General features: G+C 40.2%; 1 protein-coding gene across 2 annotated transcripts; it reads right to left on the reverse strand.

Moving 5' to 3' along the window:
• Nucleotides 1–9,984: 9,984 nt before the first annotated feature.
• On the reverse strand, nucleotides 9,985–25,954 carry LOC133099418 (vitamin D 25-hydroxylase). 2 transcript variants are annotated; one of them, XM_061203068.1, is made up of 5 exons: nucleotides 25,730–25,954; nucleotides 17,332–17,473; nucleotides 12,824–13,456; nucleotides 11,431–11,760; nucleotides 9,985–10,213 (listed from the first exon to the last, which is right to left on the reverse strand). In XM_061203068.1, exons 1-5 carry the CDS (start codon nucleotides 25,952–25,954, stop codon nucleotides 10,038–10,040), a joined length of 1,506 nt encoding a protein of 501 aa, XP_061059051.1. In that variant the 3' UTR covers nucleotides 9,985–10,037. The 2 variants fall into 2 exon arrangements, with proteins under 2 accessions (XP_061059051.1, XP_061059053.1); XM_061203070.1 differs by lacking the exon at nucleotides 12,824–13,456.
• Between the last annotated feature and the right edge of the window lie 373 nt (nucleotides 25,955–26,327).

The following is a 26,327-nucleotide window of genomic DNA, read 5'->3' on the forward strand; positions in this document are numbered from 1 at the left end:
ACCAGTGATCAAACCCGTGTCCCCTGCATTGGCAGGCGGATTCTTAACCACTGCGCCACCAGGGAAGCCCCTGATCATCCTCTTTTGTCTTTAGCTGAGAATGGTTTTTAAGGTGAGGGCTTTAGCCATTTTGGTTACTCAGTTTTCCTGGGTCTCTCCCATGTATACACGTTATTTAATTTTTGTTTGATTTTCTGTTAATCTCTAATGTCAATTAAATTCTTAGATCAGCCAGAGGAACTTAGAAATGTAGCGGAAAATTTCTTCCTCCTCTACAGCTCCTTCAAGAATGTTTTAATGTTTTTCCCACTCATCTATTTCTATTGATATTGTAAAAAGGTACTTTCTCTTCCATGTATCTACTAATGGTTGCTGTACATATAATAGCTATTGATTTTTTGTATTTTAATTTCATATCCTATTACTTTATTAAATTATCTTACTATTTATTCTCATGGGCTGTACGGGAATATAGTCATATTTTCTGCAAATAAAAAGTTTTACTCTTTTCAAGTCTTGCAATCTAATGTTGTCATTGTGCTAGCTAATACCTTTAATACGAGAAAACAGTATGGTGAAAGTGGACTCATTTTCTTGTTCTTAACTTTAAGGGAATACCTCCAATATTTTCACATCAGTTTTGGAATGTGTATATATAATACACATTATATATACACATATTTGCATATGTACACATTGTATGTTTTAGAGGTGTATATATGTATATATGCATGTATTCATTCTATCAATTTGTATTTTATTAAATGTTGAATTTTGTCAAATGCCTTTTTAACATCTATGAGCTTGTCCATATGAATTTTCTCTGTAAATGATTGTTTTCTAATATTGAACCATTCACATATTCCTGGAATAAACTCTACTTGATCACAATGTATTAATTTTTAAATGTAGTGTTGGATCTTTTCTTAATAATTTATTTAGGACTTTTAAATTGATATCCATAAGTTTGCTGTTGTTTTGATTCTAAAATAGCATTCAAAATTTTCCTTTTGTTTCTATGCTCTAGAACAGCTCAAATAGTTTTCTGAGGGTCATATCTTTGGCAAATTTTTTTTTAATGAAATCTGGTCTGTTAAGATTTTGTCTTCTAGGGTCATCTTTGGTAAATTATATTTTCATAGAGATTATCCATTTCAGGTCTTCAAACTTCTTTGCATTTAATTGTATAAATCAATTTCTTATGATTATTAAAATTCTATTTCTGGATTATTCTCTTTTGTTATTTTGTATTTTGAGTATTTATGCTGTCTCCCCTAGCTACTAGTTTTTCTAACTCCAAAATCAGCAAACATTTTTGTACAGGGGCTGATAGTAAATATTTTAGGCTTTGCAGACCAAGTACATTATGTAGGTACTTATATAAAAGAGAAAAAATTTTCTACAAGATTTTTATTGATGACATTCATAATATAATATAGTAATACTATATTAAGTACTTTTTTAAAAAAAGTAATATTGATCCACTAATGAGAAAAAGGGAATTCTTTTTTAGGAGATAAAATTTTGCTTAATTGGGGTTCAAAGTGTGTGTTTCCTGTCATTCAAAACATTACAAATGTTCATCTGTTAATGCTGATCTGTAATGAGATTTACATGTTTCATATTTGAAAGTGCCTTTTTACACAGATGGGTACTGCCAAATACTGATATCAATCCATGAGCATCTGATTTTAATTAAGTATATTAATCACTGGGAAGGCATTTATAGAATTCTATTAAATTCTCTGATATTTGCCTTTTAGCATGTCATTACTTTGCAGACTAAACACTTGCAATTGAAGGTTAGGTGGAAGCTCCTCAACTGCACAGTTAAATAAATTTTGAAATAAGGATTTTTTTTTGCATTTGCATCGAGGTCCAAAAAAGAGCTTCTGGAACTTTAGTTTGAGCTCACAAAATTTATCTGCTGAAAGGCTTGCATGGGAATGGAGGCCTAACTTCTTGTTTTAACTGTTGACAGCACAAGAAGTATAGAAAATGTTAGGTTGTTGCTGAAATGACTTCACCTCGCTATGTTTCCCATAAAAGCACTGTTTTATCTTATAATTTTAGGGTAAGCTCATTACGAACCATCAAGTCTGCTGTAAAGGCTAATGTCCAGTCATTCAGTACTTGATAACAGTAGTTGAGGGTGGTTCTTCTCATTCAGAAATATTTCAATCTTGGCCCTGAGCTCAAAAAAACTGCAATAAAGTGTTATCACTGCTAAATCATTGAAGTGTGGTAGAGCAGGTCAGGATATTCAGCTCCTATTTCTGACAAAAATTCACAAAACTGATGATGGTTAAGTCCATAAGAATAAATGAAGTTCACTGTTGACACTACTGGTTTTATAACACGATAGATTGAAGCACTTTCTGCAAAGTACCTGCTGATAATACAATTTGTACAACTATGCCTTTTAATGCTCCACATATATTTTTACTATCAATTGTAACACATCTTAGCAGATTCCATCTTAGGTTGTGCTGAATCAGTGTTTTCTCATCGTCTTTGAAAATAACCTCTCCCGTAGTTGTTACAGGCAGACTATTCACAAAGGCTAAATTTTCAAACTTGGCATTGACTCTTTGAATAAACAACTGAACAGTATTGGTAATATCTATTTACTCACTGAGAGAGAAGGAAGACCACTCAATCTTCTGCCTTGTTTTTTAACTAACTTATTTAACATTGCTCCCAATATCAACGCTGAGCACCTGTTCTCACTGCAAGACTATTAGTCTTAAGTTTATTTTTCTCTGGACACAGTTCTTTGGCTACTGCAATTAAAGACAATTAATTCACAATTAGTAAATGGCTTTCCTTGCTTGGATAATGAATGAGCCACTCAGAAACTTACTTTGGTTGCAGCTTCATTTTCATTTTTTGTGAAGAAATTCTGCTACCACAATATATTCCATATTAAAATTTCTAATTTTTCTGACTGTTGCTTTCCTATGTTAGGAACATTATGTTGACTGCTTAGTCTGGTAGTACCAAAGCCTATTGTAGAGCTACTGTGACATTCCACAATAAACATAATGCTTTCCCACCTAATTTGGTAGCAAAATAATCCACACTCCACTGTGCCTTAAAAGCTTGACGTTCAAAGTTCACTTTTCTCTTTTCGTTTTTCTTTGATGTGATGAATATGAACTGGTAATAAAAAACTAAATTAAAATTAATATTTAGGGAGTTCCCTGGCGGCCCAGTGGTTAGGACTTGGCACTTTCACTGTCATAGCCTTGGTTCAATCCCTGGTCGGGGAACTAATAAGATCCCGCAAGCCCTGCGGCACAGCCAAAAAAAAAAAAAAAAAAAAAAAAATTTAAAGATTAAATAAAATGTTGCTAAATGGAGATATGCATGGCACTAGAAATGCTGTCAAGTTATAACTGCATCACTGGTTTGTAGTGTGCCAAGCAGCGTGCCAGGTGATGAGAATGCCACATGGTCTCTGTCACAACTCAACTATACTCAACTGTGCCATCATAGCACAAAAACGGCTGTAAGCAATATATTTTAAACATGACAGGACTTCCCTGGTGGTCCAGTGGGTAAGACTCCGTGCTCCCAATGCAGGGGGCCCAGGGTTCGATCCCTGGTCGGGGAACTAGATCCCACGTGCATGCCACACTAAGAGTTTGCATGCCACAACTAAATATGCTGCAATGAAGATCCCGAGTGCCTCAACTAAGACCTGGTGCAGCCAAAATAAATTAATTAATTTTAAAAAGTAACAAACAAACAAAAAAGTGTTTCTGTATTTTGATACAATTTTATGAACAATAAATTTGAAATGCAGAAAATTTCCATTTGTCACAAAATATTCTTTTGATTTTTTTTAACCATTTAAAAATGTAAAAACCATTCTTAGCTTGTAGGCCATACAAAACAGATGGTGGGCCAAATTTCGCCTGTGAGGTATAAAATTGCTGACCCTTGATATAGTACTGATTTTTTAAAAAAGGATACAACCTATTGGTTTTATTTTTCTATTGTCTAACTAATTCCTGCTTGTCAAAAATTTGTAATTTCTTCCTTCTACTTACCTTTGGTTTGCTATTTTTCTAATTAAAAAAATAAATAAATAAATAAATAAATAGGGACTTCCCTGGTGGCGCAGTGGTTAAGAATCTGCCTGCCAATGCAGGGGAAACGGGTTCGAGTCCTGGTTCGGGAAGATCCCACATGCCGCGGAGCAACTAAGCCCGTGCGCCACAACTACTGAGCCTGTGCTCTAGAGCCTGCGAGCCACAACTACTGAAGCCTGTGCACCTAGAGTCCGTGCTCCGCAACGAAAAGCCACCGCAATGAGAAGCATGCCCACCACAAGGAAGAGTAGCCCCCGCTTGCCGCAACTAGAGAAAGCCTGCGTGCAGCAAAAAAGACCCAACGCAGCCAAAAATAAATAAATAAATTTATTTTTAAAAATAGCATGCTTAATTCATTCGCAAGATTTAATTTTTTCATCAAAATAAGTACACAGGGTTATGAGTTTTCTTCTGAAGACAACTGTAGCTGTATTCCAGATTCTGATGTTGAGTTTTTATCATTGTTTTCTAGAAATTCTGCAATCATGGTTTGTATTTTTCCTTTGCCCAAACATTATTTAACAATTTTATTTTAATTTCAAGATACAAAGGCAATTTTGGTTTCTGGTTTTGTTATTTTGTTATTAATACCCATTCTATTGTATTATGTTGAGACAATGAAATCTGTAACATTTATACTTCTGGAATTTTTCAAAGTTCACTTTTGGTCCATTACATGGTCAATTTTCATGAACATTACATGGCACTTATAAAAATGGCATATTCTATTATCAAGTATAAAATTTGATGTATATTCATCAGCTCTGCCTTACTGATTATGTAGCATAGGTCTTTTTTTTTTCTTGGCCGTGCCACAGGGCATGCAGGATTTTAGGTCCCCAACCAGGGATTGAACCCATGCCCCCTGCAGTGGAAGCATAGAGTCCTAACCACTGAACCGCCAGGGAATTCCTAGTATAGGTCTTCTTTACCTTTTTTTTTTTTTTTTTGTCCATTTGATTTGTCTTAGGCTAAGAGAAGTGTATTAGTTTCTTAGTACTAATGTACTTCTACACATTTCTCCTTGTAGCTCTTGCCATTTTTGCCTCATGAAAGATGCTATTATTTGGTGCAATAGCTATTCATAATTATTACAATTCCTCAAGAATTAGAGTCTTTACGATTATAGAGCGCATTTCTTTGTCTTGCTTATGCTTTCTGCCTTGAATTCTACCTTGTTTTATTGAGATCATGATTCATGCTTTCTTTTTACTTGTGTTTTCCTGGCATGCCTTTGCCCATCCTTATATCCTTAACTTTTAATCTGTTTTAGATGTCCCTCATATACAACATACTATATCATTGGGTTTTGTCTGTGATTCAGCCTGAATACGTTTTTATTTTAATAGGTAAAAAAGCCTATTTACATTCTTTATGTGACTGTATGTAGGGACTTAGTTCTCTCATATTATTTGCTCTTTAGGAAGGCTTGTATTTTTGATTTAGTGGTCATCTTTATGCTTATACCTTTACATAATATGTTTGGGTGGTATCTGCTTCTCTTCTAAGAATAATAAAATTAGCTGTACTTCTTCCTCCATATCCAGTACACGATTTTTGGCAATATTACTATCACTTACTTTTGTACTCTTAAATTTATTCAAACTTCTACTGCTTGATTGGTCAGCTTTAAATTATATCCTTTGACTCCTATAAGAAGCAATGAGAGTTTATTCTACTTTCTACCTTTTCTTCTCTCATTTTTTTATTAGATGCATTATTTCTACAGTCAGAGTGTAAACTATTTTTATATTATTCTGTTACACTTATTCCAACCTTTGTTTTAGCCTTAGTTCTACAGTTATATTCAATTCTTAACACTAGCCCTATTGCTGATGTTTCCCCAGTCATCACTTGGTTGATTGAAACTTGCCCTCACTGATACAGAACTTCAGGTTCAAAATCAGACCAAACTAGGGGGCTGCCAATCGAGGGCAGCAATCGCTATGTAGGAGCCCCACTACCTTCCAGACATAATACTCAGTATATTTAGACTTTTACTTCAGCACTGGGAGCACATTCTATAGCTGCACAAACAGGAAGAGAAAGTAGGGTGGCAACAGGGGCATCAGTGTGATTTCTTTCCACTCTTGCTTTCCTTACCTACTCCTCTCCTTATCTACTTGTTTTCTCCATAGCCAAGCTGTGAAGAATGAGCTCCCATCTCTACCTCAGGCTTTGTCTATGCATGGTCTTATCTGTGCTTCCTTTGATATTATCCTATTTACCTTCCATCTTTTAGAACTTGAAATTATCTGATTCACTAATAGGGCCCTCCAACCCCATTCTCAATGTCTTTATCCCTTTTTCTATCCTTATGGTTATTTCAATGGCATTTGTAGAGAAGAAATAAGTGTGTTCAGTTGCCATCTTGAATCAGAAGTGAAATTTCCAACATTTTAAGTTAGCAACTCACCACTGACTGATCAGAGAGAAGGTATTCCCATTGCAGTAGATCTATAGTCTGTTACTACACAGTTCCAAAAAATAAATATTTTCCATTATGGATTACTTACTAAATTCATGTTAATTTATATTTTTCTAAAAATGCAGTATTTTATTTTTACCAGTTAATTGGCTCCAAACTGTCAAGAGTTGACAGTATGAAAACAACCTTGTAAATTGTAAAGCATAGTATAAATTATTGGGTGTGAGTAAAAGGACTAAGAGATGGCCTTTCCAGTGGTGATGACCTCCCCACAGGAACATGCATTCACAAAGGAGCTCCTTCATCCCTCTTCAGAAGAGAAGAAGAAACACAAGCAGAAGTGCCTGGTGCAGAGCCCCAGTTCTTACTTCATGAATGTGAAATGCCCAAGATGTTGTAAAATCACCATCTTTAACCATACACAAACGGTAGTTTTGTGTGTTGGCTGCTCTACTGTCTCTGCCAGCCCATAGGAGGAAAAGCAAGGCTTGCAAAAGGATCCTCCTTCAAATGGAAGCACTAAAAGCACTGTGAATCAAGATGAACGGGGAACCATCCCAATAAACACAGTTTGGATAAAAAATATACATATATGAGGTGAAAGAGGGCCATGCCTCTACTATGAACTAGAGGAATCATTTCCCTGTCTGAACCCCTACTTCCTTGGCTATAAAATGAGCACATCAAGTGACAGTAAACCTCTTCTACCATTAACCAGTTATGAATCTACATATTTAAATGACTTATCAGGTTGGCATTAACTTGATTAGGGAAAAATATAACATTTCCTTAGATGCAAGGTAAAGAAAGTAAATAGCATGTTTTCCATTCTGTGTAGGTTGATGGAGTTCTTAATCATCCTAGAAGAAATAGTGGTAGTATACCAGAGCAAAATAAGGCTTCCTCAATTTTGATTATAACTACTCTAGGTAACTTACATGGCTTTGCTCAGTAAGACCACCAAAGCCCACAGAACCCCCAGTCTGTAGATTTCAACTTATGCTCTATGACAGTAAGTAGGAGGCCCAGGGATAGGACATTTCCTGTGTCAAAGGAAGAGCAAAGACCAAGGAACAACTTGAGTGAGTATAATTAACAAGAGTCAGGGGGGTAGGTTAGAAAGTTGCTTGGCTTAGTAAGTTGTCAGAGGGCAGTGAGATAGACACTGTAATTAGTCTTCTAGTCAAGAGTTCCTCTTCTTTTCATAACTCTCCTTATTTTTGTTTAGGTAACTATACTAACACTATGTAACACATGTACTTTGAGCGAAGCCAGCTCCATCACTGGCTCTAATAGTCAGGCATAAGGGAACGATAATCCCACTCACAAGACTTTTTTTTTTAATTGAAGTATAGTTGATTTACAATATTATATTAGCTTTAGGTGTATAGCATAGTGATTCAGTATTTTTGCATTATATAACTCCATTTTAAGTTACTATATGATAATGGATATAATTCCCTGTGCTATACAGTATGTCTTTGTTGCTTATTTACTTATTTATTTTATACACAGTAGTTTGTTAATCCCACACCCCTAATTTGTCTCTCCTCACTCCCCTCTCCCCTTTGGTAACCACAAATTTGTGTTCTCTATCTGTGCATCTGTTTTGCATATACATTCATTTTTTTTCTTTTTTAGATTCCACATATAAGTGATATCATACAGTATTTGTCTTTCTCTGACTTCTTTTACTAAGCATAATATTCTCTAGGTCCATCCATGTTGCTGCAAATGGCAGAATTTCATTCTTTTTTATGACTAATATTCCATTGTGTATATATACCACATCTTCTTAATCCAATCATCTGTTAATGGGCACTTGGGTTGCTTCCATGTTCACAAGACATAGTTTTAATGGATGGACACATAATTTGGTTAGGACCTATGGGACACAAAGAACAGTTTGGGGAGAACATCTGAAAAGCTCCCTTGCTCTCCCAAAAACAATCCAAGCTCACTGTCTTGAAAGGACACATGTACTTCCATGAGCCAGCCTTAAGATAAAGCTGATATCGTCTGGAAAGCAAACTTGAGGGATGTGAAGAAACAGGATCTTTATTACAGCATGAAGCATCTAGGTCATACCTACCCTAAAACTGCCTTGCTACCTCTGAATTTCTCCTTTATTATTTTGTAAATTTGCACAGGACCTTTTCCCCCTTGCAACTAGAAACATCTTAATATATCAGAGATGCAAAGACTCCTGATTTATCACACATACACCTGAAAATATTCAACAGATAAAGTCAAACTAAGGTTAAATTCATATTCCTAACAGAAATCATTGTTATGTGCATTTATTCTGAGGCTGTGACTATTCATGAGCTAAGTTACAAGAGCATGAACCCTTAATGTACAACTGTAGAAGAAATATTGCTTTAAAAAAGGTATAAATGGGTGACTATACATACCAGTTTGATCAGGACAGTCACAGTTTACACTTATTTTACTGGTATAATTATTAATAGAAGCCCATCATTCTCAAGTGTCCCAATTTATGCAGTTCCCTTGCCTCTAAAGCATGTTTTTTGGATTTGAATAGTATTCTTTTTAGAAAAGTAACAGTAATCCAAGGAAATGCCTAGAGACCTCTAAAAGGTAAAAGGATTCAATCTTTAAGCCCTGTGACTAGTTTTGGAAAAAAAAGGGTACTAGGGAAAAAGTCTGTGCCTACAAAGAATTAATAGTCATGTGTCAGGAATTCCCTAGTGGTTCAGTGGTTAGGACTCGGTGCTTTCACTGCAGAGGGCCTGGGTTCAATCCCCGGTCAGAGAACTAAGTTTCTACAAGCCGCACGGTGGCCCCAAAAAAAAAAAAAAAAAAGAAGAAAAAAAAAGTTATGTGTCATTTTTAAATACCTTATTGTAATTTCCTATCTACTTAACTGCTGCTATGAGGGTCACAGGGACCCTCATTTGTAGGAAGAATGACGCCGCAACTCTTATGAAGCTATAGTAGGAAGCAAGATTTGAAAGCACTGGCAGGTTTTACATTAAATATACTGTATAGCTATCTATTCTATCATCTGCCACCATGTCTAAAATACCTCTGTAGTCCAAACTCATTTATTTGGGTTCTAATTTCTTCTTTAGTCCACTATTAAACTGGACTAGTACCACACAATCTATTAACGGCAATAGCTGATCAGAAAGGAGCTGGCATTGACATTTGGAAGCAAAGAGCCCAGACAGGAGCAAACGGGAGTCAAGAAGGGATGAAGGGTACCTGGTGCTCAACAACAGGCTGAAAAGTCAGGGCATCGATGGCCCTTCTTAGTATCTTAAGCAACAACTGTCATTTGTACCTCTGTTTTCCTCAGATAATTCTACCTTATAAGTCATAAAAGGTTGGAAAAAATAATAGCTAATGCTTATTATTACAGTTTTTAAAGACACATCTGTGTTCATTTGGTTTTTATGATGCTGTGATTCTTATACAAACACACACACTGTCTAAACAAGGGTCAGGGGTGAGGCAAACACCTTGTTCCACGAAACATCCAGGCACTTTCAGCGTCTTTCTGCACAGATGAGGTAGGGCTGGGGTTGCAACGTCATGCCTAACCTGGGCTTCAGATTTGGAACCAGTTCATTTGGAAAATGCAAGTGAAATCGCTGAAGCAATGTTGTAAAAAACAGGAACATTTCCATCCGAGCCAGCTGTTCTCCAAGACAATGTCTTCTCCCTCAACATAAAAAACAGGCATAATAATTTTTCTAAATCCACAATATTTACCAAAATTTATGTCTAATACGTACCACTCAGGAAATCTAGAATTTAAAGAAACTTAGAGGAAGTTATGTTTATTTTATTCATTTTTTAAAAATAAATTTATTTATTTATTTTTGGCTGTGTTGGGTCTTTGTTGCTGCGCGCGGGCTTTCTCTAGTTGCGGCGAGCGGGGGCTCCTCTTCGTTGCGGTGCGCAGGCTTCTCATTGTGGTGGCTTCTCTTGTTGCGGAGCACAGGCTCTAGGCGCACAGGCTTCAGTAGTTGTGACTCGTGGGCTCAGGAGTTGTGGCTCGCGGGCTCTCGAGCGCACGCTCAGTAGTTGTGGAGCATGGGCTTAGTTGCTCCGCGGCATGTGGCATCTTCCCGAACCAGGGCTCGAACCCGTGTCCCCTGCATTGGCAGGTGGATTCTTAACCACTGCACCACCAAGGAAGCCTGGAAGTTATGTTTATTAAAGGATTTTCTTAAGCCGCAAAGAATAGAAATTGGCACTTTGGTTCACAGAGCCCATTTCTTTACCTTCTTTTGTAAGGTCATGTACTTTTGTAAGGTCATTCTATTCTCCACTTCCTTTGCATGTGGCAACAGAACCTGAGATATGCCATGAAAGATCTGAGGTGTGACACTTTGTTCTCTTGACCCAGGAGAAGTTCATTTCATTTCAAATGACTGCATGTGCACCCTTCCCCAGTGAAAGGATTTTTCCAGTCCATCTTCCATGGGTCTTGTGATCTGTGTACTTCTTTACAGGAGATGCAATATTTTTGGAGATGAGGTATAAGAATGGAGAGCCAAGAGAGCTAGATTCTAGTTTCACTTCAAGTTATGATGTCATTCCTGTCCCTGGGTCTCAGTTTCTCAAGCTGCCTGTTACTGATTTCTAGCTCTACAAGTTTTGATTACAAGCCAAAATCCACAAGCAAGAAAGTTTCAGAAAAAGCCAGAGCTTCTCATCAGTTTCTTTCTAGCTGCTAAATTATGGCTTGTTTATTTTGAGTAGAAAGAGGTGTTAATGAGCTCTAATTAAACCATTCTCTCCTGTAAGAGTCAATACTGTTTTCAGAGTTGGGATATTAACTCTACAATAGAATGCTTCAGATTAAGATGTTATACATGATAAATCATCATTATACTTTGTCCTAAAGTTATGCCCCTGTAAAAGTTCTCTTACCTAGGGAAAAGGGAACCAAAGCTTCCTTCTTGGCAAAATATCCATTGCTGTCCAGAAATCGGTCTGGATAGAATATTTCTGGGTCTCTCCAATACTTTTCATCAAAGTGTACAGAATAAAGATTTGTAATTACTGTTGTGCCTTTAGGAATGGAATAACCACGTACAACTGCATCCTCAGAGGTTGCATGGAAAATCCCTAACGGCACTATATTACAGAATCTTAAAACTTCATGTAAAACTGCCTCGGTATAAGGCATTTTGCATTTGTCATCCCAAGAAGGTGTCCCACTGGGTCCTATAATTAAATCAATCTCTTTCTGAACTTGTCCTGTAAGAGAAAAAGTGTTCAAGTTATTATGCACTTCTTAGAATTATATCTAAAGTAATTTCCCTTTAGGATAAAACAAAAGATAACCTGTAGTAAGCCAACAAGGTATGGGTACACCCAGATTCAGATTTTTCATTATCTGGGAGTTCTATTTAAATATGTGCCACGTATCTTATACAACCAATACCCAACGCTCTAAGTAATTTTGTTGTGAAAAACACATTATAAGTAATAAAAATAAAAATTAAACAAATCTAGAATTAGAATAACAACACTCTCAGCAAGGAAAAGAGTGAAGCATAAAAACTTAAATTAAAAAAAAAAACAAGGTTGGGACTTCCCCGGTGGTCCAGTGGTTAAGACTCCATGTTTCCACTGCAGCAAGCGTGGGTTTGATCCCTGGTTGGGGAACTAAGATCCTGCATGCTGCATAGTGCAGCTGAAAAACAACAACCGCCACCACCAGGGTTCAGGTCCCAGCTCAGCACTAGAAGGGAGTGGGCAAATCAGTCACTCAGCCTTTTCCCTCATTTATACAATAGGTATTATAAGACATCTCTGAGGTTTTTTTTTTTAAATTATTAGCACCTTTAATTATTATTTATTTATTTATTTTTTGGGCTGTGTTGGTTCTTCGTTTCTGTGTGAGGGCTTCCTCTAGCTGCGGCAAGCGGGGGCCACTCTTCATCGCGGTGCGCGGGCCTCTCACTATCGTGGCCTCTCTCGTTGCGGAGCACAGGCTCCAGACGCGCAGGCTCAGCAGTTGTGGCTCACGGGCCTAGTTGCTCCGCGGCATGTGGGATCTTCCCAGACCAGGGCTCGAACCCGTGTCCCCTGCATTAGCAGGCAGATTCTCAACCACTGCGCCACCAGGGAAGCCCCTCTGAGGTTTTTATACAAATTTAGATAACAGTTTTGAAAACCTTATAGCTATTCAATGCTTCTCTTTTTGGATAGCACAGCAGGAGTTCCTAAATAAAATGCCTGGTACATGGCCAAAGACTCTAAAACACGTGTGAGCCCTAAATGTATGAACAGACCTTGAGCTCACCGGAATCCTTACCTTGAATGTTAGGATAAAGGGCCATGAAAAGAATTGCCCACCGTAGCACATTGGTTGTAGTTTCAGTTCCAGCAATGATGAGTTCACCCACAGAGAAAATCAGGTTTTCTTTGGAGAAAGTAGATGATGGGTCATTTTTACCTTGATCCATCTCATCTAAATAAGCATCAACAAAATGCTGAGGTAACTGAGGCTTTCTGTTGATGGAAGCTTTTTCAATAAGCCTGGAGAGAAAGTCATAGACCACAGCTGCATTTCTAAACAGTTGTTGATGTTTTCCAAAAGGTAAGATGCCAATCCATGGAAAGGCATTATAGAGGAAGACTGCGGCGTTGGTGGCTAGTTCCACATTTTCACTAAATAACTCAATCATGTGCTGAAAATCAGTGTCTTCGTAAGTGAATCGTTCTCCAAAAATGATCAGATTGGTTATGTTTGAAACGGCATTTGTTATTAATTGTTTAAAGTCAAAAGGGCTACCATTGTATGTTTCAATAGCATCAATGAAAAATTTGGTTTCTTCTAAGATTTTAGATTCAAAAGACTTTTGGCCATATCCAAAACAGCGAAAGCTGTTTACAGCTAATTTTCTGTGATCAACCCATCCTCGGCCATATCTGGAATTGAGTAAGCCTAAAAAAAAAAAAAGGGATGGTTAGTCATTCTTCTCCAAATTATCCTCCTATGAAACTATTAAAAAATTTTATCATTCCTACATCCCTGTATCTAACAGCTAAAAATGCTATGCAGGGAAGAGAAAAAAAAAAAGATGGTTATTCATTCTTCTCCAAATTTTCTATAAAACTAAAACTAGACCCAGTAGTTAAGCCCTATTCTTTACTCCTCATTAGCCATGGAATATTATAAACAGATAAAGCTTATCTATACTTCTCATCTGGGCACAGGCAGAAAAGACCTATAATCTCCCACCACAAGAAACTGAACTGTCTTGTGTAATTCAACCTGGGTGAACTAGGTCTTGGGTGACTTTATTATCCAACTTCTACTATAAGCCTAATTTACAAAAGACGAATGACTGTGTGTTCTATGGGCAAAATTTTATCCTGGACTAAACACATACCTGAGAAATCATCCTTCTAGAATTAGAAATTTCCTGCTTTAAGAGACTAGATTTTAGAATACAAATTTCCTCCCATTAAAGGCATATGTTACCTAATACTATAACTGGCAGTGGCAAGGATGGCCTGAATGAGGTGTCAATGTAGTGGAAATATTCAAGCCAAAAGCAGGTGCTAGGGACTGAATGTTTGTGCCACCACAACATTCAAATGTTGAAGCCTAATCCCCAATGTGATGGTATTAGGAGGTGGGGCCTTTGGGAAATAATTATGTAATGAGCCCTCATGAATGAGCTTAGTGCCCTTATAAGAAGGGATGTGGGAAGAGATGACTGCTCTTGGTTATGTGAGGATACAGGGAGAAGACAGCAGTCTGCAAGCCAGGAAGCAGGCTCTTTCCAGACACTGTTCTGCTAGCACCTTGATCTTGAACTCCCTAGCCTCCAGATCTGTGAGAATAACTGTCTGTTGTTTAAGCCACTCAGTCTATATATTTTTGTTATAGCAGCACAAACTAAGGGGACAAACATGAAACTCAAAATTCTAATGTTGAATTGCTTGCCTTAAAATCTCAGTCTCCACAGTATACTCTGCTGTACTGATATGTCTACTATGGAATATTTTCCCTTTAAATCGATTATCAAGAAAAAAACTTCTTCAGCATATATATTTCTGTAACGTGTAGCTTACTTGGAATTTCATTCATAATTGGTACATAGGTATACCTATGACGAAAAATGTCATGTTCTCTTGTCTACATGAGGTACCTATGTAATTTACATTCCAACAACTTTTGTGCAACAGTTTTTGAATTTGGAACTTATGATGAAATTAACCATACATAAGGGGGTCTTTAACGCTGTGCAGCAATTTTATATGCCATATTCCATTCTCTTTTCTATACTCCCAGATGACTATTCATTCAACATAATGTATTTCTGGAGCTAAAGTGTCTTAGATATATCAGTGAACAAAGAGGCAAAGATGGCTATTTCTCATAGAGCTTACATACTAGTGAGGAGAGACAAACAAATTATATAGCAAGGAAGGAGACATAGGGAGGTCAGGAAAAGCCTCAGTGAGAAGGTGACATAAGTAAAGACACAGGAGATGGGAGTGAGTCAAGCAGATATCCAGGGAAAGATCACTGCAGGTAGAGAGAACCAGTGCAAAGGCACTGAGATAAAAGCAAGCCCAAGAGAAATGTGTGCATATGGGATACATGTGTGTAATATATACATACAGTTACACACAAGAAGGTACACAGGAGCCTGATTATAACCCTATACTGGCCAGTCTGTGTGCCCAGGCATGGGCTGAACCCGCCTAAAGGGCCACTTTTTCCTATTCAAACAGTGGCTTTATGGTGGCTCTGATTTCCCACTTCCAAGTTCAGTGCATATGCATCTTAAAATAACACATCTAGGGAATTCCCTGGTGGTCCAATGGTTAGGACTCCACGCTTTCACTGCTGAGGGCCCAGGTTCAATCCCTGGTTGGGAACTAAGATCCCGCAAACTGGGCAGTGCAGCCAAAAAAAAAAAAAAAAAAAATCTAATTTTCTTTCTTTTTTAATAAATTTATTTATTTATTTATTTATTTATTTTTGGCTGTGTTGGGTCTTTGCTGCTGCGCGCGGGCTTTCTCTAGCTGCGGCGAGCAGGGTCTACTCTTCATTGTGGTGCACAGGTTTCTCATTGCAGTGGCTTCTCCTGTTGCGGAGCACCGGCTCTAGGTGCACAGGCTTCAGTAGTTGCGGCACGCGGGCTTCAGTAGTTGTGGCTTGTGGGCTCTAGAGCGCACGCTCAGTAGTTGTGGCGCATGGGCTTAGTTGCTCCACAGCGTGTGGGATCTTCTCGGACCAGGGCTCGAACCCGTGTCCCCTGCACTGGCAGGCAGATTCTTAACCACTGCACCACCAGGGAAGCCCAACACATCTAATTTTCTACTTATTTTTTCTTACCATTTCTTTGAAAATCTTAAGTTGAATGCATGTTTTTTCTTTCTTTATGATAAGAACAGTCTAAACTATAAGTTTATAACTTCAAAAAACATATAGTTTATTCTAAATATTACTCTGATCACATCATACATTTTCATAATTTCTTTAAAGGTCTTCTATTATAATTGTGGTATAATTTCTTCTTTGGCCTAATTATTACTTGGAAGAGTATATAAGAAGCTGGAGATTTGCTTTTTATTTATATTATCGCTTTCAAGTGTCATCATGCCCTGGCCTAAGAATTTGGCCTTTAAAACTGGTGTTTTCTTTGCATTAATTGATTTGTTTTGCAATTTAATATATGGTTAATTTTTATTTTTTTCCTTTTCAATCAATGTCTTCTTTAGTCTATGTAACCAAGATACTGTTGAATTTTTCTTTCAAATGAAGAGTGAAGCTCTCATTGAACTGGAAAATTTTGGAGATAAAAACTCTTATACTATTAAGTATGAAAACGGATGTATCTGACGTCAACATTCTATTTTAGGCTTTCTGTTGCTGCTTCCGTCTCATCCGTTCTGTTAACTTTCAGCCTTTCTCCCTTGAATATGCAATCATCCGACACTGATCAACACTAAACCATAGAGAATACTAGTCCTTTACACAAACCCACAATTCTTCATTTACATATCATATTAATTAGTAGTTAAGAAAGGCTGTTTCAGGGTCTATAAGCTTATAAGTAAAATAATAGTAAAATGTCACCAAGCACTCAAGACTAGCTTCAAAGATACTTTTGATTCAAGTATGTGTGCATGTGTATGTATTCTTAACCTGTTTCACAAAACCTGCACATATTATTAAGTGCTAATTCTTTAAAACATTATTTACAATATTTATTAGAACTGGATTACAACAGTAGAATTAGCATGTACTGGCCTAAAATATGAATGTAATGCAGCCTGAAAGGTCCTCAAATATTAGGGTCTGTAACCTAAATTAACTAATTAATACTTTCCTGTTAATCAGTACAACAGAATCCAATCTCTATGTACTAAATTTACATAAAATAAGAAATGTGGGGACTTCCCTGGTGGCACAGTGGTTAAGAATCCGCCTGCCAATGCAGGGGACACGGGTTCAAGCCCTGGTCAAAGAAGATCCCACATGCTGAGGAGCAACTAAGCCTGTGCGCCACAATTACTGAGCCTGCACTCTGTGAGCCACAACTACTGAGCCCATGTGCCACAACTACTGAAGCCCGTGTGCCTAGAGCCCATGCTCTGCAACAAGAGAAGCCACTGCAATGAGAAGCCCGCACACCACAATGAAGAGTAACCCCCGCTCACCGCAACTAGAGAAAGCCCGTGCGCGGCAATGGAGACCCAACGCAGCCAAAAATAACTAAATAAATAAATAAATAAATAAAAAGGAAATGTGATTTAATATAGTTTAGTAAATCATTAGGTAGGTGAAAATAAACATACCTCCCATTTTTGTCATCTTCATGAATAAAGGAAGGCATGGTCTGTCTGCAAAAATTTCACTTTGATGAACAAGGCATTCCTTTACTACATCATAGCCATTTAAAACCACAGCTGATATACCTCCAAGATCCAAACTGAAGATCTTTGAGAAGAAAAGAAAAACATTTAAATGGCAAAATATATGGAGAAATATAACCATAGAAATCCACATATACTAAGTCCAGCTCTCCCAGTATTTGTTACTCCCTGAAAATGCTGGCATTTATTACTCGACTGACAATGTTTAGAGTGCCTTCTCTCTACAAGGCACGTCAAAGACCATGATTTCATTACGCATTCAGTGGCTCAAGACATAATCTTATAAATGGTGTAATGAAAAGAGTACCAGACTCAGGAGGCCTGGGTTCTAGTTTAAGCTTTGCCATTAAACAGATACAGGACACCTGGCAGAACCCTTAAACTTTTTGGGCTTCAGGGCTGCCACAGAAAATCAAGAAATACTTGATATTTATGCTCTTTTAAAATTCATTCCAACTCAAAATATTCAATGATATCTCAGCATCTGTTTATTTCCAAGATGAATGAGGAAGTGGCTCCATCTACACATCATTTATTATTCCAGGTTTAGGTAGGGGAGGGGATTGTCAAAGGCCTGAGAGACAACTTTTGAAGTATAAAATGTTGGGGCCCAGGATATGCAACCCCAAAATATGCCTCAATGGCATATTAATTATTTTGAATTAAAGTTACTGAAGAAATGGCCAACGCAAGAGGGACACTCTAGGGAGTTCCTCGGTGGCCTAGTGGTTAGGATTTGGTGCTGTCACTGCTGTGCCCCGGGTTCGATCCCTAGTAGGGAACTGAGATCCTGCAAGCTGCTTGGCACAGCCAAAATTTTAAAAAAAAGAAAAAACTAAAAAGAGGGACACTCTCTCTTTTTTGTCTCCCTGAAAGCAGGAAATAAATCTCTCATGTGAAAGGCATACTCCATGCATCTGGAGGTAGGACACCCTTATTGTCAAAGATAGGGAATTTGGGGGTGAGAATCCTTTTTAAACAAATCTTGTTACTTCTTTGATTTACTGCCCAAGCACAAACTCTGTTTAGATTCTTCACCAATTGGACACCCAAAACCAAAGTTTCTTTGTCCTGTCAATTCTTTGCAAATTTATTGGTTCTTTGTCTAAGAAGTAGAAAATCTGCCTGCTTTGGCCACTTCCTCCATCCCATGTCTGTGAGACCTCCATGCGCATGGATTCAAATGTGTTTATTTTTCTCCTGTTAATCTGTCTTGTGTCAATTTTATTATTAGTCCAGCCAAAAGTACTCAAGAGGGGCAGAGGGGAAAATTGCCCTCTCCTCAACAAAACATACTGAAACTCACAGGCTTATTTATTTGGGCCCCTGAATTCCACCAAGTTAACAAAGAGGGCCCTAAGGGAATTTGACCTTGGAGGACTGGCATCCGCCACATTGGCACAGGTAGCTGCCCCTCAGCTAAAAGATGGAATATCCATCCTATTCCTTGGTGAAGCTTCTCATGTGCTTCACCACAGGTTCACTTACAATGTCACACCTCCTGTAGTCTATTCTAGCTAGCCCTATATAGAGGCCTAGTCCAGTGAAAGAACAATGCTACCTTATCAGTGGGATGCAAAGATTGCTTAGCCCCATCCTCTCAGGGGGTGGCTGAGAGCTTTTGAGAGCCAAAATACTGAGTCAAGCCTCATCTCTGGGCAAACAGGTAGAACAGATTTAGCCATGATTCACACTACTTTGGGGGGTGGGGTGGGAGGTACCAGGAGACTTAGCAGAGAATTGGAGTTCAGCAGAAGTAGTTACAGTAGCAAAAGTGGAAAAGACCTCCAAGTCGTAACAGAATCAACCAGCTGAGCAAGACTCTTTGGCACAAGGATGGGCCCTGCCAACTGAGCAGTAGGTACATCCAGAACTTTGGGAAGGAGCATGGACTGCCTGCCACAAGTAAAGGTATTAGTCAAAAGTGGCAGTGTAAGAGTTTCAGCACAAAGGAAGTGGTTACCAGCTGAGCAAAGATGGGGCTCTTTCAGTTCCCAAAGCAGTAATGGGATGGTCTTAAAGTCTTTTCACAGAAGCGTAATTTTAAGCTGATATAAAGGAAAAATTCCTCCTCCTGTGTGTCTCCTCTACTCTCAGTACTCCACTACAACACCTATGACACCAGATGTGTGCATTTTCCACACATCAAGCAATTCTGGGACACCAGCTGGGTGTCCTACAACTTAACTCAATTCTGACATTATCTACCAGGAGAAAGTGTCAGATTCCACAGGTTAAGGGCTCAGTATCACAAGAGTGCTCCCCCACTTCAGACTCCAATCACAAGTCGAGGTTGTTACCTGTGCTTCTGATCAAAGGGCTATAAATCAGAGGTTCCCATGACCTCCTCCTCAGGTTTGATTAATTTGATAGAGTGGCTCACAGAACTCAAGAAAATATTTTACTTACTAGATTACCGGTTTCTTATAAAAGGATGTTAACTCAGGAGCAGGCATATGGAAGAGATGCATAGGGCAAGTGTATGGTCAGGCCACTCAAGATGGCTGTTCTCTTGCTCTCTGTATATCCCCTGCTCAACCAATGCCTGCTTCACCTATACCCTACTCACATGACTGACCTTCCTACATACTTGCCCCAGGCTCCAGCTACTGATTGTTCTTATCAAAGGGGCAGCGAGGGGCGTGCCCCTCTGCTAGTGTACCTGATAACCAATGAGCCAATCTGAATCAACTCCTCTGTAACTGGTCATCCCCCGCCCCCTTCCCCTGCTGCCAGGTCCTGCCTGCCACCTGCCACACACGATGGGGTATCGCTCCAGGACCTTGCTTCAGATATGTAAGATCCCTATCCACTGATGTCTCCGTTGCTGACTCCTGGCTCTTTCTTCGGTCTTGAAACTGGGCAAGTACAGGCCTTGCAGGCCTGCGGGTCACAGCCCAACAGCAAGGTATGAGGAAAGGGGTGCAGAGCTTCCATGCTCTCTCCAGGCATGCTAGCCTCTGCTCACCTCCACATGTTCACCAATTCACCATGGCAGCTCTCAGAGCCCTGTAATTCAGGGATTTTTATGGAGGCTTTATTACCTAGGCATGATTGATCAAATCATTGGTCACTGGTGACTGACTCAACCTCCAGCCCCTCTCCCTTCCCCAGAGGTAAGATGAGTAGAACTGAAAGTTTCAACCCTCTGATCCTGGTTGGTTCTCCAGGCAACAAGCTCCCATCCTTAAGGGCTTTCCATTAACATTAACATAAACTCTGAGGTGGGTGAAAGGGGCTTATTATGAATAACAAAAGATGCATCTACCACTCTCAACACTTAGGAAGTTCCAAGGGTTTTAGGAGCTTGTGCCAGGAAAGGTACAAAGACCAAATACACATTTATTAAAAATCACAGTATCACAAGTGGAGACAATAAAAAAGGGTATTAGTGAATAGGCAGTGGTCCTGATGCAGGAAAAAAATCCCCAACTTTGTGATTAAATCAACTTTGTGATCGATTTCACAAAGATGGGATTAAAAATTCTGTTAATAGGAAGGCAGAACAAACAGGGGAGTTAATTTCAGGGTAATGCTGTCAGGTTGTGGACACTAGAGATTACAAAAACCAACTAGGAGCCATAACTTGAGAAAACTGTTATACAATCCACCTTTACTCAAAAATGAGATGGTCCTCTATTTGACGGTGAAAACTGGGGAAACTGTTACTTGAACTAGCATCTATTCAGGTACATGCTCTTTTCAAGGACTTTCGGTAGAAGTTTGTAAATCAAATTGTGAAAATTCATCCTTACGCTGCTTTAATCTATGGAAGGGTCCAAGATTAGTTTTATATATTTTTAAATTTATTCAATAATTTTTATTATTATGGGGTAGTTATGATGCTGGCAAGGCTGGAAACAGGAACACATGAAACACCTTCTAGAAGTCAGTCTATGATCTTCAAGTCTCTTCCCCTATTCCCAAACTAGCTCTACCCACGATTTTTCACTATCTCAGTTAATGACCATTCCAGCCATCCTTCAAGCTATATTCTGGTCCCAAACTGCCCATGAGCTGCCCATGGTTTTTGTTTTTTGGGGGTTTTTTTTGGCCACACCGTGGCACACAGGATTTTAGTTCCCTCATCAGGGATCGAACCTGCGCCCCCTGCAGTGGAAGCTCGGATTCTTAACCACCGGACTGCCAGGGGAGTCCTGAGCTGCCCATGTTGACTCCATTTTTCACCCAAGCCCCACATCACTGCTTAGCAGTCACGCTGTTTCAATTTTAACAATACAGACAGAATATGACAATTTCTTACCACTTCTGTCACTAACACTCTAATCCTTCATTTCTCCCCTATGTTATCTCAACAGCCTCTTAACTTGTCTCTTTATAGGTGATTCTCAACATGGCATACTCCTGCTTCATGGCCTTTGTACTTGTTCCCTTGGCCTGGAATGTTCTTCCCCTAGATATTCCCATACCTTGCTCCTTCAGTTCATTCAAATATTTGCTCAGATGCTTTTTTTACAGTGAGGTCTGCTCTAACCCATTTAAATTTCACCCCCTAGCATTCTCCATTTTCCTTACCCTAATTTAGTGTACTTCTTACTCTGTACTCTAACATATTATATATTTATTGTGTTTATATTGTCCCTATCCTGCTCCCGGCCTCCCCTCCACTGGTAGAGTGTAAACTACACGAGGGCAGGGATTTTCAACTGTTTTGTTCATTGCTAAATCTTCACATCTAGGATAGTATTAATACATAGCATATGGTAACAACTGATACATATATGCTGAATTAAAGAATAGTGGGGGAGACACACATTTAAGCATATTATTACAACACTACGGGCTAAGTGCTAATAACAGAGGAATGTAAAAAGTGCTGTTGATGAAAACTGGTAAATAACTGCCACACACTTTTCAACATTTGCTTGGGCTGTATTCTCATTTGGAATGCCTCCCTTGACTGCCATACCGTCCAAACCCCACCAAGTCTTTAAGGACCAACCTCCATGAAGCCTTTCTCGGTGCACTCTTTCTCTTTCTCCCTTGAACCACCACAGCACATGCTTAGAAGTTCCCATGGCACTTAGTTAATACTACCTAAAACCAAAAGCATTCATATTCCTGTCTTCTGCTTGCCTGCTAAATTATAAACTCTTTAGATTCAGTGATTTCATCTCTTTCATCTTTGAACGCTCCATGGAATCTCATTCAATGCCTTGCATAAATCTCAATAAACGCTTACTGTATAAATAAATTATAGGTTGTCAACGCCACTTGTCTCAAAGTAATTATTTTATTATCCTTACGTGCATTACCTGAAAATAATCTGTAAAAACCCCTTGTGCTAGCTTTGCTAGCTAGGGAATGCTTCTCGAAATCTGGGTTAAGATTAGTCACTGCAGAAGCTTACGCATTCAGAGTGAATCTCCAAGGAAATGCTAAGTCTCAGTGTGATACATTTATATATAAGATTGTCTTTAAAATGACTGTATAAGACTTGAGCACCGGTTGTCTTCCTTTCAAGAATTATGAAGGAGAACTGAATTCACGGACTTCATAAAAGTAGGTGTCACTTGAAGTGACTGTCATTTCTTATAAGCAATTTTAAAGTCCAGGGCTTGCTTTCTCTGAGCACACATCTCCAGGTCATCAAGTAAGACAGTGGAAAAATAAGATTCTATTTATAAGTATGACATATAAACAACTTTCCACAACCTTCTAGAAGTACAGGAGATAATAGTTTCCTTCCACTTCCAAAAAAGGCATAGTATTTTAACAACTCATACTGTTAGCGGAAACACTGACTGAAACTGCCCGCCCTGGCCAGGCAAAGACAGTAACAATTTGCATGAGTTATTTTATGACAGGAGATCCTGGTAAGGAACATAGAACTAACAAGCCACCAACCGGAAGAATACAGGAAAGGTCAAAAGGAGAAAGGAGATGCCAGTCCACATGTCCTACCACCCTCCCAGAATCCTCCTCGCTGGAATCCATCTTGGCTGAGCAGTCGCGCGCCCACCAGAAAGGAACCTGAGTCAGAATGATTGGCCAGAGACAACCCGGAAACTAATCCCATCACCATAAAACCCGAGAATGCGAGCCACATGGCAGAGCGGTTCTCCTGCGTTCCCTTACCCTCCTGCTCTCCACCCGGGCACCCCTTTCCAATAAAGTCTCTTGCTTTGTCAGCACGTATGTCTCCTCAGACAATTCATTTCTTAGTGTTAGACAAGAGCCCACTCTGGGGCCCTGGAAGGGGTCCCCCTTCCTGCAACAATACCAACTTTGAGACTTTGTCAGAATTGGAAAATACCTCTGAGACAGTGGGAGACCTGTAGGGGTGTTTCACAACTAAGATAAAGAGCAAGTAGCTTAAAGGGTTAATACATTAGGTGGTTTTCAACTTAAGTCTAAAACAGAGTTACTCAAACCATGTCTACTCTTCTCTTTTTCCTCTGCCCCTCTTGCACTTAATAGCAACCCTATTCGATTTATAGTAAAGAGCCCTCTTTGCAAAGCGCTATGGTTGCCTCACATAGTTGTACCAGCAACAAAACTGGTTACTCATGCCAAATTTTTATCCATTGTACCAGATCTACCTATGCCAAGATGACAGTCTTCCAGCACATTTATAATTTGCAATCTATTATGAGACTAAATTACCCCTCTCCCAAAAGAATGTTCATAGTAAATACAGAGTTCCTTTCAGTTCAAATATCTACGTATGAAAAACAATTTCCTATTCTGCATGACACCATTTCACATAACTGGTCTAAAAACACTTTCTACTTTGTAGGCCTAATAAGTTGTTCTGTAATTAATAACTAACATTTACTCAAAGAACATTTGAGTAGCACTTAACTGTGTTCAGTTATTATTATTACCATTACGCATATCGCGAAAACTTAAGATTCAGACAAGTAAAGGTCAAGTTTTACCTGACGAAAGAGGACTCAACTTCTCGTCTTGTGCTTTCACATCTTATGATTTCTCTAAATATTAATGACGCTTTGTACACCAGAGATCAAATATATTCCATGGAAATCATGGAAATACACTCAATTCCTGAAGAACTAGAGGGTGGAAAATAATATCTAAGAATTACACAATTTGCTTTATCTAAACCCAGCCTCCCTTTAGCGACATATACCATCAGGGAACTGCAGAAACCTAGAATAATTCTTCATAATAATAATTATATATAATAATTATTATAATATATAATAATTCTTCTAATAAAAGCTGGTTTAAATACGGATGTAAGCCCAAACCTGAAACACCGCCAATTGCCAAACAGCCCTGCGGTACTTTTCCTTCAAAACACAATTTGTGGTCGAGCGTTAGATTAATTTTTTTCTCTGGCTAGACTGTAACTACCTAAAATTGGGCTGTGACTGCCTTCTTCACCTCTCTATTCCCAGCACCTGGCAGAGCCTGGCTGGTCGTTTCCTATAAAAGAATGGATTCAAAAGGAAACGAGTGAGCCTGGTTAGTGCCAGTGTTCCGGAAACTTCTGCCTCCTCGAGGTCAGGACACCCTTCCAAACACAAGCTAGCATTTTGGCCTTTCCCCTGCTAGTTCGCAGCGGTGTGGCTGCCTGCAAGTCACTCAGCAGGTCTGTGCCGCAGTTTCCTCCTCTGTAAAAGGGGGAGGACCAGAGGACCTGCCCCTGGGCGCCCGCACTGCAAGGGAGGCTGGCCCACGGCCGGCGCAGTTTCCGTGTTTGCTGCGGGGACGTTCCTGGCTCCGGGCAGACAGCACGGCACTGCGACTCCGCACTGATTTTCACTCATTAGTTCATTCTCTCTTTCACGGTCATTTCCCAGAGGCCTTCACCTGCGCTCTCTCAGCCTCTCGGCAGACGCCTAGACCAGTCGTTCTCAAACGCAAACATCCAACGACCTCCTATTAACCATTAACTCGGTCCTAGAATTCGGACACCTGGTTTTCTCGAGAAGACGTGGGTGGAAGCTAACCTACCCACTACGTGCGGCTCCGTGGGCGCTAGAAGCTAGGCGGGCTGAGGGTATCGCCCGTCACTCCCGACCGGGCATGCGGCACGGGACCCAAGCCCCACTGCGCAGGCGCGGGAGCGGCACCTCGTCGCCCTCGGGGGCAGGAGAATCCGGCCAGTATCCCGCGGGCATCAGGTGGGAAGAGCTCGCGGCTGGGCGGGGCTCTCCCGCCCACAGCGGCGCCGCTTGAGTACCTCGCTCCCGGGCCTGGGAAGCCGGCTTCCCTCCACGCTGCCGACACACGGAGAGGGGTCAGACTGCTCGCACCCAGAAGCGTGGGACATCCCCTCACCCCGGGAGGAAGGCCCGGGCCTTCCCTGCCCGAGGCCCGTCGGCTGTACCTCGCCGTACACCTGGCTCTGCTTTTTCATGTAGACGTGGGGGAGCTCGGCCGAGGCGCCCAGCGAGTAGATGTTGCCGATAAATGGCAGCCCCGACGGTCCCGGGGGGAAGCCCGACGGCCGTCTCTGCTTCAGCAGCTGGCGGACCCCCAGCGCGAAGAGCAGCAGGAAGAGGGCGCCTCCGAGGGCCGCCGCGAACGCCTCAGCACCGTGAGGCTCCCACATGGCCCGGGCTGGGGCTGCGAAACCACATCGCCCCGGGACGCGGCGAGCGCTCCAACCCCGCCGCATCGTATTGGCCCGGTACCCCGAGGTCCCGCCCCACTTCCATGGCCATTGGCTGGCTGAGCGTTGGGCCCTCGGGCCAGCTACTCTTGGCTTTGTTCTGGTCAGAGTCCGCTCTGCGGAGGGCGGGTGGCCCTGTGGATCTGGGCGCGGCTCTAGGCAAGCCCCAGCTGGTTGGGCACAGAGCCTGGAGGCCTCTTCCAGGGTGTTGACACTTGGGCCTGGAAGACATGACAGCACCGCCTACCTCACTGGGTCAGGCGGGTCCTGCGTCCCAGGCAGCCAGCCTTTTCTGTGGGTATCTTTTTAGGAG

This window comes from Eubalaena glacialis, chromosome 10 (assembly GCF_028564815.1).
Source record: "Eubalaena glacialis isolate mEubGla1 chromosome 10, mEubGla1.1.hap2.+ XY, whole genome shotgun sequence".
Taxonomy (NCBI): Eukaryota; Metazoa; Chordata; class Mammalia; order Artiodactyla; family Balaenidae; genus Eubalaena; species Eubalaena glacialis.